This window comes from Haliotis asinina, chromosome 13 (genome assembly GCF_037392515.1).
Source record: "Haliotis asinina isolate JCU_RB_2024 chromosome 13, JCU_Hal_asi_v2, whole genome shotgun sequence".
NCBI lineage: Eukaryota > Metazoa > Mollusca > Gastropoda > Lepetellida > Haliotidae > Haliotis > Haliotis asinina.
Window position 1 is genome coordinate 14,826,316 of NC_090292.1, and position 13,354 is coordinate 14,839,669.

The window sequence follows — 13,354 nt, forward strand, 5'->3', positions numbered from 1 at the left end:
TTGGTCGATTTTATTTTGGTTTTATTCACATAGTAAAATTACTGTGCAGTTTGTGTGGAAGTTGTCTCCCCTTACTTTGTTTTTACCCTCATGTTGTGTTTCAATTGTGATTTGAAAAATGATAAAATATTTCAGTGTTGTGGTTGAAAATCCTTCAAATCAACTGTCTACAGCTCAACATTTGTGTTGGGATGTCGACATAACTTTCTGCATGACCTTCACCTTGTGTTTACTTAACACTGATTGGTCAATTTCACCCCCTGCTTTCTGAATGTTGTGTGACATTCTTACGCACTTAACAATATATTAACAAAATCATTTTACAGAAATTTGGAATTAGAGATTTTGGTCACATGAAATGGATATTTCATCTTGCTCAGTTTGGACAGTTTCATGGAAACATGAGACGGAAACCTGATTTCTATCAGTGTTTGACATAAAACATGATATGTTTTCCTTCATATTTTTTGTTATAATTTTAAGAGCTTTGTTTTCACATTGACAAAACACAATGCATAATTTATTAAGCGCACATTTTACATTAAATTCCATATTTTCTGTCAACACAATATGAAAGAAAACATACTGAAAGAATAAAGTGTGACTAGTTATGATGCAATTAATATTTGTATTCAGGAATATAATTGAAACAAACAAAAACCCCATTAATGCAGATAGGTGTAATTTCTCCCAATTGAAAAAAATGTGTTGCCCAGCAACACAATCATGTCAGAAACTATGTTTTGAAACCTAAACTTTAGTTGGAAACAAGAGATTCCTGTTTTCTAAAGCATGTGATAAATGCACATATTGTCCTTTCCTTCTCTTTGGACACCTGTTTGTGACACCTGGTGGTTTAAGATGCACATGTTCTTTTTCAGCTGATAAATCACGTTTGTTTATGTGCAGACAATGGCTTAAGACCCCAATGTTAAATGTGCAGCATGTTGCACGTCGAGTAATGGATGTCGCACACTCACAATACTGGTAGTGAACAGATGATGGAAAATTTTAAAAAAACCAATCCCAGGAACATATGTCATATTTGGGATTTCACTTTCTTAGTAAAGTACAAATTCTAGTACTTTTTTCGGTTGAGTCCCATCCGGGATTCGAACCCGCACCCTCAGAGTCAGGCACCTAATCGCCAGCACACAAAGTCAGCCGCCTAGCCCGCTCAGACTAGTGGAAGTCGCGGTGGCTGAGCGGGCTAGGCGGCTGACTTTGTGTGCTGGCGATTAGGTGCCTGACTCTGAGGGTGCGGGTTCGAATCCCGGATGGGACTCAACCGAAAAAAGTACTAGAATTTGTACTTTACTAAGAAAGTGAAATCCCAAATATGATATATGTTGCATTTGACCACTTTCTAAATGGCATCGTGTAATCAATCCAAGGAAGGATTAAAAGTAATGATTAACTGTAAAAAAACATTTTTGTATTCATAGTTCCATATTCACCACTATGGTAAATATAACTGTAACCTGTCTATGAATAAATTTTATATCTACTGTGAACATAATGAGACACACTGACAATTATAAATAAACGGAATAATTATGTGAACATAAATTAGAAAAAATCTGGGGGAAAACCCTTAAAATTGGTGATTGAATAAAAAAATGTTTATATATTTTGACTATAGTCAATAATTGTTTACCACAAATCCTCTGATAATCAATGATGGATTTGGTTTCTGACTGCCAGTAACTACACAATACAGAATTTTTTAGTTGAAAAAATAAAGATTTCAGCCTTGCAGAAAAAGGGAATTAATTTGGGCAAGTTTGTTTAGGTGGTCAAAATCAAAGTAAGTTTATAAATTTTAGCTCTAATTGTCAGCAGAGTGATGTAAGGGAATTCACTGTGAAGTTTGCTTGTTGATAGTAATACACTCAGCAATATTCTAGGAAGATGTGTAATTATGCAAGTTTGGACTAGACAATCGAGTGATCAACATAATGACCCCTCTGTGATGTTTTCAGTATCCGAAACACCAGCACAGACTTTCATTGGTACTAGCAGTTTGAAATATAGCACTGACAGGACAGAATATAAATATCATTAACGTCTGTTAATATTTGGACAGTTCAGCTCACAATATGCTGACAAATTATTCCAATTCTGGTATCAGTCGTGCATCAAGGGTGCTTCAGAAAGATATGGGTGATGGTGTGCTTTTAGCGTTCGATTGTCATGCCAGAAACCCAGGTTTGATTTCCCACATGGGTACAATTTGTAAGGCCCTTTTTATGTGTCCTCAGCTGAAATTGATGGAATATTGCTAAAAGTGGAGTAAAACTAAACTAAGCCAGCAGTGAGGAAGATGCGTGAACAGACACTGTGACATCCTACAGTTAAATGTTGCATGATAGAGGCGTGAGGTCGCAATGCTTTCCTAACTGAATTCAACCCTGCCTGTCATAATAATAATGATCATAATGCTAAATAAAGAATTAATTCACACATTCTTGAAATCATTGTTCATTCATTATTCATTTAATTTTACTATCAGATTTCACATATTTTCAAAACGTAAAAATTAAAATATTGTAAAATTCAAAATTTCCAAGGTATTCAAGACAGTTTGGACATGAACAGGTTATGCGTATTTGACCACAAGAATGTTGATAGTCTTAAGCCATGGTCGCTGATGTTATGTTTTAAACATTGCCTGCTGCTTCGGTTCTTTTTCAGTTTGTTTGCTTTGACACTTTTTGTTTCTTTTGCCTCCCTTAGACGTCCCCCTCCCCACCACCCCTTCTCTGTACCCCCTCATTCATCCAGGAGCTCTTCACGCCGACGCCAAGAACCTGCCCACTGCGCCGATCAACCTCAGGGCCGTCCTGGTATCAACCAGATTTGTCACATTGTCATGGCAACCACCAGCGGGGAGCATTCCGTCGGACATCATCGCCTATTCTGTGTTTTGGCAGGAGAAGGGGTCAGAAAGGTAAGAGAATCTGATTGGATCAATCTGTGGGAAGTTAACCATCTCTCGGCTTTGGGACAATGATGATCATCGTTATAATGATGACGGTAGGGGGATGAATGTGAAGATTTTGCAAGTGTTTGGGGGTCAATAAGGGTTTTTATTCAGAAATTAGCTTGTGTTTGGGAATAGTTGACTTTGAGATGTTTTTTCCAAAGAGTGTGTGATGAGCATGATTGACTGATGATGTCAATATTAATGTTTTTTGTCACAGAGAGCGTGTGACGAACACGACCACCACGGAGGCCAACATCCAGCACCTGAAGCCGCACACCGAATATGAGTACCGTGTGATAGCCTACAACCGGTTCGGAGCCAGTAGACAGGAAGCCAGGATCACAGTCACAACTGACCAAGAAGGTACAAATCACCAGGACAGACTGTGTAATTAATAATCACCTGATTGTTAACTGTTTCATTTAGCTTTTGTTCTCTTTTGTTTTGATTTGACACAGTTGACACTCATTTGGTTGGATGGTTGTTATTTAATGCCACACTCTGCAATATTCCAGCTATAATAGCGGTGGTCTGTTAACAATTGAGTCTGGACCAGACAATCCAGTGATCAATGGCATGAGCATCGCTTTATGCTACTTGGATACCATGACAGCAATCCTGACCACCTGATACTACAGGTGTTGAGTCATCAAACAGTCACCTGGCTGTTGCCTGCTTACAATTATTTCTAAAACTTGATTTTGACACAATTGGTATGAGTGACTGAGTTCAGTTTTATGCTCTCAGCAATATTCCACCTGTGTGGCAACTGTTGGTAAACAATCGGACAATCCAGTGATCAACAGCATGTAATTTTGCAGCATCTTTCCTATACACCCCAAATATTTGAAGGTACAAATTGGCCTTCAGCAACTCACACTTGTTGTAAGAAACAACTAACAGGATCGGGAGATCAAGCTCATTGATTGGTTCACACATGTCATGTCCCAATTGTGTAAATCAGTGCATGCTGTTGATCACTGGATTGTCTGGTTCAGACATGATAATTTACCAACCAGTCTCTGAGTGTGGGTTCGAATCCCATAATGGACTCAACTCTACAAAAGACTGTAAGTGGTACTATGCTGAGAAGGTGTAATCCCCAAAATTCCATATACAGTCTTCACCTTGCATTCCAGTGCATGTTCCTAGCCCGCCCGTCAACCTCCGAGCCGTGGCGATGACCCCGACCTCCATCAGGGTGAACTGGAATCCACCAGTGGAGAGCAAGGGTCGCATCTCACACTACGTCCTCATCTACTACGAGGTCGGCTCCGACTCCGAGAAGGAAGTATCTGTATACAGCACAGAACATGTCCTGAAGAAGCTTAAGAAGTTCCGCGAGTACAGTTTACGAGTGGTGGCGCACAACCAAAACGGTCCTGGAATGAGTACTGAAGAATTTGTGTCAAAGACATTTTCAGATGAACCAAGTGCTGCACCTCAGAACTTCACCTTGGAAGTGTCCAGTGCCACAGTAAGTTATGGAACCAAGGAATGAATTTGATATTTAAAATTGAACAGTCATATGACAAACGGACAGATATCCACTTGCTGTATATATACATAAAGAGTACCGCAGTATGTTTTTGAACGAAAAATTTTATTTAAAATTTAAATTTATTATCATGCAAGACTGAATACAGTAAACTGTGTGTTATTAATAACAGCCATACCACAAACTGACGGATATACCAAACTGATGTTTTTGTCCGTTACATTTGTTGCATATTTTACTCATAATACGTATAACAGACTGTGATTAGGCCACATTGAATAAATTTTGTATTTCTCATCACATTTTTTATTTAAATGGGTGGGTTTTATTTCTGCTTTTAGTATTTTTTCAGAGTTCTGTGCAGTGTTAGTCGAAAACTTGGAATGCTATACCTGGGACAGTTTTCGGAAGTATAGTGACATCCTACAAGATTATGTGGCCTTAAGAGGGACTTAGCTTTGTGGTCCTTTTTAGTCCGTTTTGATTGTAATTCACATGATAGGTCATAATATCCTTAATTTCCCTTATTCATTGCTGTCTCTGTATTTTAAAAGATATTTATTTCAGCATTGTAGTTTTGAGAAATGTGGTTATGAGTAGTTTTGGACAAATGGCATACATAGTTATACAGTGTTCTTGAATAGTTTTGATTACAGAGATATGTGACATGCTATGATTAAACGAGTTACTTCTCAGAGTTCAAAAACTCACTCACTCACTCTCTCACTCAATTTCTTTAGCGGATCATTGTCCGATGGGAACCACCTGCCTTGGACAACCGAAACGGAATCATCACCGGTTACAAGATCCGCTACAAGCGGCGCGGAACCAAGCAAGGAAAGACTGTCACCACCGATGGAAACAGAAACAACTATGCTCTCACAGGTACACGAACTTGTCTTGGACAGAAGCCCTCACAAGTCTATGACTCTGTTCACATGTTGTAGTCAAGGTCGTAGATGGATGGGACTAACATTGGATGTCATTCATAATATCAATCACTGTTATGTTCTTCAGTAGCCCTACTTTGAGGCGACTGATGGGATCAGATGTTTGATAGACATCATGGTATCCAATCTGTGTACATTAATGCTCATGCTGTTAATCACTGGATTATCTGGTCCAAACTTGATTCTGTACAGACCCCAACAATATAGATGGAATATTGCTGAGTGCGGTGTTAAACAACAAACCAGGTACTGGCCCTTGATCATAGCTGAGTGCATCATTATATTACAAAAACGCAAAGAGAAATTTCAAGTGCTGCTCAGTTCACAGTTCTAAAGAAGGATCATGTTACATGGACATTTTACTGATACTGTGACTTGTTTTCAGAGCTTCGTAAAGGTACTGAGTACCAGGTAAGGATCTCAGCCTTGACCGTCAATGGATCGGGTCCGGCCACATCTTGGGAACATGCGACCACCTACCGAGATGACCTATTAGGTTCGTATCATATGAACATCTTTATAATGATTGGCAGGGAGGAGTTATTATTTTATAATGATTGGCAGGGAGGGGTTATTATTCTATAATGATTGGCAGGGAGGAGTTATTATTTTATAATGATTGACAGGGAGGAGTTAGCCTCTATGTATTTTATGGGTTCTCTCTTTTTTGTCCTCCTTGAAATTTAGAAAATGTGTTAAAACATTTTAGAATAATATTTGTTGATAATATTACAGACATTTTAAAGAATATCCTTTCTTGAAATTACTTCTTATAAATCTTATGCTGATGTTTTTTTGTCCAGAAAACCAAGTACCTCCTCGACCTGCCCGTTTGTCTGTGAAGCCTCGCGCTAACTCCATCATTGTCACGTGGGCACCTCCGCCATCAGACTCGAAGATTCTAGTTCGAGGCTATGTGTTGGGATATGGCAAGAATCTACCCGATGTTTACCGCTCAACAGTCGATGCCAACACTCACGACTATACAATACAGAATCTCCGTAAGTTAAGGGCAACAGGCTGTACCTTGTTGTGTCTAATACATCTCAGGTGGAGTTGGGTTAGCCTGGTGGTTCAAATCTTCTCTCGTCATGTCACTGTGAGGAAAAGTTCCCAAATTTGGCAAGACAGTCAGGCTAGGTATGCCTGAAACTTTCTATTTTCGGAAATAATTCACTTGTCCAAAATTTTAATGTACATTGGGTTTCATTATTATGCTGCCAAGATGATGAACATTGTCATCCCTCCATTATTATGCTGCCAAGATGATGAACATTGTCATCCCTCCATTATTATGCTGCCAGGATGATGAACATTGTCATCCCTCCATTATTATGCTGCCAAGATGATGAACATTGTCATCCCTCCATTATTATGCTGCCAAGATGATGAACATTGTCATCCCTCCATTATTATGCTGCCAAGATGATGAACATTGTCATCCCTCCATTATTATGCATTATTTCAAATTGTGTTATAATTTCACAAAGAGTGATATATTTACAAATTTACCCCATGAAAATTCACTTGCCAGTTGCGTCAGTGACTGGAGATTGACTGGTCGACTGAATTTCAACTAGCACAGGCTAGTGGTCCAGTAACTGTATTTTGTTTTCGGTTCAGTACACCGAATTTCAGCTTGACAAAAATGGTGTGTTCAGTTTTTCGTACCGAAAATATCATATTACTCGCCTTACACATATTACTTTCGGAAAATCACGACAAATACTCCATGTAATTTAATTCAAGATGACATCTTCATGTATCTACGTTTTTGACGTGTCTGTGTCACTATTGTAGACAACTTATGCTAAATCAATTGGATGAACAAGATAGTGTAAAGGCATCATCTTTTTGCAACTTTAACCATACCAGCATTGTCTTTCCAATAAAACATTCATCCCATCTGACTTTATTGTTTATTAACCTAACCGAATTGTACCAAAACAAGAGCTGTGAACCACAATACGTACAGAACTGTGGCATAGCGTACTGTTGCACCCCCAGATCTAAATGTAATGCACAACAGAGAGGACTTTCTTAATTATCACTTCATAAAATATAAAGTTAAAGAATGTTGTCTTTCAGTTTTATTGGTCTGACATAAGACTAGTCATACTGAATATACTTCTTTCAGAGCCGGTATCAGAATATGTGATATCTATACGAGCATTCAACAAGGAGGGGGAAGGAGAAGTCAAATACGAGACCGTTACCACTATGGAGGAGACAAGTCAGTTCAAACTTAGATTTCAATTTTTTAAATTCAATAGCTATATCATGTTTGATATGTCTTTTAAAGAACAGATGTTTTTCTCTATTTTTAAATCCAAAAATTGATAACTCACAAATAAATTTATGTTAAATCATTAATCTTGTCATCATTGTGTGTTTTCTGAAATGCATTATGTATCTGTAACTTTTGATGTTGTTGGATTAGATTTATTCACTGTGTTTTATTAGATCTTTTTGTGTCATTATTATTCTCCAGGACTATTATGAGTATTTCATCCCCTAGTTAGACATCTGTCAATAACCTTCAGGTAAAAGTGTAGTATTATAACCTACTCCCACTACTTAAATGTCTTAGGGCAATGGGGTAGCCTAATGGATTTGGTGTCTGCTCATTGCACTGTAGACTTGGGTTCAGTTCCCACATGGGAACAATGTGTAAAGCCCATTACCGGTGTCCCGTGCCGGAATATTGCTAAAAGGGGTGCAAAACCAAACACACTCAATCACTCACATTCCTATCTTAGTTTAGAACTGATACAGAATGATAACATTATCTAGTTATTCTGCAACAATTTCTCCAATACTCCAATATAACCATAGCCTTTGATACTAATGGATTAATATGAAATTGTTTGGATAGCAACTTCATATTTTTGGTGAGTGCAACATTTTGGCTAAGATTCTTTTTCCATGTTGACTTTGTACTAGAGTCAAAATGTTGAACTCACAAGAAACACACAGTTGTTATCTATAAAATTTTGAGTATTTCATTCCCCAACTTCCAAAATACCTGGGCTTGTGGGGTAGCCTTGTGGTTAATGCGTTCACTTGTCACACTGAAGATTCAGGTTTGATTCCCGTCATGGGTACAACGTGTGAAGCCAATTTCTGGTGTCCCCTGCTGTCCCACTGCTGGAGTATTACTTGAAGTGATGTAAACATTAACTCACTCACTCACTCCAAAACACTACTCATAAAAGTAATAATATGTTCATTTTCCCAGTTCTGTGTTAATTATTAGGAAACTAAAAAATGTGCCTGTCTATCATCCATCCCCAAGAATTTTATTTAGAAAAACTGGGCCAAACGTCATGAAACACTTGTAGCTCTACATCTGTGGAGTTCCCTGACCTTTACACAGGGCTGTAGTAGTTGTAGCCCTACAATGGAGTTGTGAACTGAGTCCCAGGTTGTGACTACAGATTAAGACCCATTTCTCCACCCTTTTACTAAATTGTCCATTTCAAGTTCTTCTGAAATAGTTTAACCAAGACTAGTTTTCCTGCTTGTAGTTCTGTTGCCACTACAATGGAGTTGTGAACTGAGTCCCAGGTTGTGACTACAGATTAAGACCCATTTCTCCACCCTTTTACTTAATTGTCCATTTCAAGTTCTTCTGAAATAGTTTAACCAAGACTAGTTTTCCTGCTTGTAGTTCTGTTGCCACTACAATGGAGTTGTGAACTGAGTCCCAGGTTGTGACTACAGATTAAGACCCATTTCTCCACCCTTTTACTTAATTGTCCATTTCAAGTTCCTTTGAAATAGTTTAACCAAGACTAGTTGTCCTGCTTGTAGTTCTGTTGCCACTACAATGGAGTTGTGAACTGAGTCCCAGGTTGTGACTACAGATTAAGACCCATTTCTCCACCCTTTTACTAAATAGTCCATTTCAAGTTCTTCTGAAATAGTTTAACCAAGACTAGTTTTCCTGCTTGTAGTTCTGTTGCCACTACAATGGAGTTGTGAACTGAGTCCCAGGTTGTGACTACAGATTAAGACCCATTTCTCCACCCTTTTACTAAATAGTCCATTTCAAGTTCTTCTGAAATAGTTTAACCAAGACTAGTTTTCCTGCTTGTAGTTCTGTTGCCACTACAATGGAGTTGTGAACTGAGTCCCAGGTTGTGACTACAGATTAAGACCCATTTCTCCACCCTTTTACTTAATTGTCCATTTCAAGTTCCTTTGAAATAGTTTAACCAAGACTAGTTGTCCTGCTTGTAGTTCTGTTGCCACTAACGATTCCTGGTACTAAAATAGAATGGGTTTTGCCCGTTTCTCCCAGCAGAGGAACCTGCCACGCCAATGATGCCACCGATTGGTCTCAAGGCCATCGTGTTGTCGCCGTCCACCATTGTATTGACATGGGCTGATAACACCCTCGGCAAGAGTCAGAAGATAACAGATAACAGGTATTACACTGTGCGATACACACCACTACCGAGCCACAACCGGCGACCGAGGCAGCTCAACTCCACCGATCTCAACGCCCATGTTGATGGACTCAAGCCAAACACTCAGTATGAGTTCTCAGTCAAGGTCATCAAAGGTCGCAGACAGAGCACCTGGAGTATGAGTGTCGTCAACACAACACAAGAATCAGGTACGTGAAAAGTAGGATTACTGGCTTGTATATTGCCAATGTTGAAAATATGTTTGCTTACAAAAGTGAAAAGAAAGCAACAATCCTTGTAGATTTTCTTTCATAACCAAAACCATACAGTGCTTGCCCTTAACCCTGAGAAGCTGCAGGCCATAAGTAGCCAGAACCAATTACGATCTTGTGGGTCGTGATCAGAATGTTTTGGCGTTAATGTTTTCACTAAAATAGTAATTCCTATCAAACAAAAATATCATGTTTTTGGGGGGTTTTATTGGGGATGCAAAAGCTGCCAACTGTAAACCAAAAGCTGTGGGTCCAAGTGGGCTTTAGTCAGCTTCAGGCCTGAGGACCAACATTAGATTCAAACACTGATAGCACTAGCTGATATAAACTATAATTCCTGACTAGAACAGGTCCCTTCCCGTCTGTACTGGTCGAAAGAGGATCAGAACGGTTTACTCGGTTCATGTGAGTCAGTCTATAAGCTGACTTTGGTTTCGGTATCTGTCACCAGATTGTCTGGTCCAAGTCCACAATCATAGCTGGAACATTGTTGACGGACATTTTACAAAACATAAAACGCTTCAGTTAAATGGCTAAAGTAAAAGTAAAATGTCTTTTACTAGATTCCAGCTGAAAAAAATGTTTTAATAATGGCTGATGGAATCTGAACAGATGGAACTCTGCGTAATGGTTAAAGTGTCACGTCATCATAATGAAGGCCCAGGTTCAATCCCCTACACGGGAACCATGTGTGAAGCCCACTGTGATATTGCTGGAATATTGCTGAAAGCTCTTTCACTCACTCGTCTCTTCCAGCACCTGGATCTGAGCCAAGAGACTTGACACCAGTGGCTGTGGAGGGCAACCCCCTTGCTGTCACCCTCAACTGGCAACCCCCCCAGAAACCCAATGGTTTAATCACAGGTAAGCCGTCAAGTGTTCGCTCTTCGAAAACAGGAATCAGAATCTTAGTACATGATATAGGGGTGTGACGATACACTCACCTTGCCTATCAATACACATCAAAATACTTTCATCACATAAATACAAATATGATACAACATTGTTCAAATCTTTCGATACTTTCTCCTTGCTCCATGGCTTTGCTCTATTAAGTAAATCATTTATGTTTTACTCCAATGATTCAGGTATATTTTCTTATTTTGCCAAGTCAGCATTTTGTTTAGTGAGCTTCTAATTAACGTGAAATGTTTCACCCTGATACCTAGCCTCACTGAAGATCAAGATTTCAAAGTGATCTTAGCATTAACTCCTGTGACGACTGGTGTAGCGCTAAGGCTGTCATGTACAAGGACCCCCTGGGGACTCTGTAGGACATTCTGTCAGGTTCACAATCAGACAATGAGAATAAAGGCCTTGAATTTCTCAGTACGAGTGAGTGAAGTTTGTCACATATCTGTATCTTGAAAACAATTTTGAATCATTTGTGAATGTGGACAATTACACATGTGCAGAGTCATTTCTGAGAATGATGGCATTTAAGCCAAAAACGGAAACCACAAAGGAATGTTTATGCTCTTTGAGGATTTAATAAATAAATAAATAAATAAATAAATAAATAAATAAATAAATATTTGTCCCCTTTGAGGATTCCCGAAATAAACAAATATTTTGTGCTCTTTGAAGATGTCCTAAATGAATTAATATTTTGTTCTTTTTGAGTATTTCCTAAATGAGTGAGTGAGTGAGTGAATAATCTGATTGGCTGAAGCACTATGCATTCTTCATTTTAGATTGTTTAATCGTAGTACACTCCTTTGCTCAATTATAGAACATCTGAAGTGTTCCTGTGTCCGAGATATTGACCCAGAGACCCACATGCACTATTTTTTAAAAATCAAAACAAAGAAAACATGAAGCTAGACTGTCATGCGTCATCTCGTTTGATAACTTCTGATGTATTGGTGGAACAGTGAATCGTGACACCCCTAACACTGATTTTTCCAACCTGTTCATGTACACCATTATATCTTTTCCTGCCATCCCTCTACAGAAACAAGAGGTATGCTATTCCCAACCACAGTCTCAGTGTGCCTGTGTCTGTTTGTCTGTGTCCATGTCTGTCCGTCTGTATCTGTTAGTCCATGTCATCTCCCATAATGCACCCCTGTGGAGTAGGTACAACTTCCTGTTTCCCATGGTGCAACTTGCTCTTTTCACAGATTCTGCTGTTTTTCCAAACTTAGATTGGCGGTGTCAGTGTCGTCTAATACAGAGGTCACAATTGCAGGAACTGCAGCAAATTTGCAGCAGAAAGGATTTCCAAAGGATTGGTAGCAGTTCCACAACTGATTAAACAGAAATGATTTCCTGACAGTACCCTACAAAAAGCCAACCAATGTTTTGCAGAAAAAGTTCCTTTATATTTTGAGTCTGAGAAAGCCGTTTTTTTTTTTGCTTTTCAAAACCTCTATCATTATCATTCTTTTCAGAACTTTAGGAAAAAAGGAAAAATGTCAACAACAAAAATCAGAAAAAAATTAATAATAATGATTTTTTTATATATACAAATGCGATAAAGACCTTTATTTCTCCTTGACTTTTATTTGGTGTATTCTGGATGATTTGTGCTCTGTAGGTGTTCACTTTGTTCAATGGTTTAGAGGTAGACATTTACTCTTGTTGGTATTTTCATGCACATATCGTGTGTGGTCTCACTTGTCGCACTCGTGTCAGTGGTAATCAGTCACACTAGCTGTCGTACTCTCCCTGCAAGTCGCTGTCGTACACACTCTGTTCCTCGTCCCACAGAATACGCGAATATATGTGGAAAAAAATAACTTTGGGAAAGTAATATACACAACGGAAACTTCAGAAAAGCCGCAAACAAGTTTGTAAATATGATGTTCTGTTTAGGTGAGTGAGTGAGTGAGTTTTAGTTTTACGCCGCACTCAGCAATATTCCAGCTATATGGCGGCGTCTGTTTAGGTAGTGAAGGGACAAAATCTTGTATTTTTATGTTATTGTGAAACAGTTTATTTATTAAATCTCTGCGTTATTGTGAAACAGTTTATTTATCGGAAATCATCAGTCGTTCTGTGTTATCATGAAACAGTTTATTTCTGAGAAATCATTAATTCTACTATGTCCTTATAAAACAGTTTATTTATTGGAAATCATTAATTCTGCTACGTTATTATAAAACAGTTTATTTATCGGAAATCATTAATTGTTCTGTTTTATCATGAAACAGTTTATTTGAGAGAAATCATTAATTCTACTATGTCCTTATGAAACAGTTTATTTTTTGGAAATCATTAATTCTACTACGTTA

The 13,354-nt window shown here is 38.4% G+C and overlaps 1 protein-coding gene across 1 annotated transcript in view; it reads left to right on the forward strand.

Moving 5' to 3' along the window:
• Window positions 1-13,354, forward strand: part of LOC137259362 (neogenin-like) — a 63,637-nt gene that overhangs the window by 35,198 nt on the left and 15,085 nt on the right. Inside the window, exons 10-18 of the mRNA XM_067797038.1 lie at window positions 2,737-2,950; window positions 3,204-3,349; window positions 4,126-4,463; window positions 5,225-5,369; window positions 5,820-5,930; window positions 6,238-6,435; window positions 7,572-7,667; window positions 9,738-10,055; window positions 10,875-10,982. Of these exons, the coding sequence (XP_067653139.1) occupies window positions 2,737-2,950; window positions 3,204-3,349; window positions 4,126-4,463; window positions 5,225-5,369; window positions 5,820-5,930; window positions 6,238-6,435; window positions 7,572-7,667; window positions 9,738-10,055; window positions 10,875-10,982 (1,674 nt within the window). The remainder of the gene's footprint in view (window positions 1-2,736; window positions 2,951-3,203; window positions 3,350-4,125; window positions 4,464-5,224; window positions 5,370-5,819; window positions 5,931-6,237; window positions 6,436-7,571; window positions 7,668-9,737; window positions 10,056-10,874; window positions 10,983-13,354) is intronic.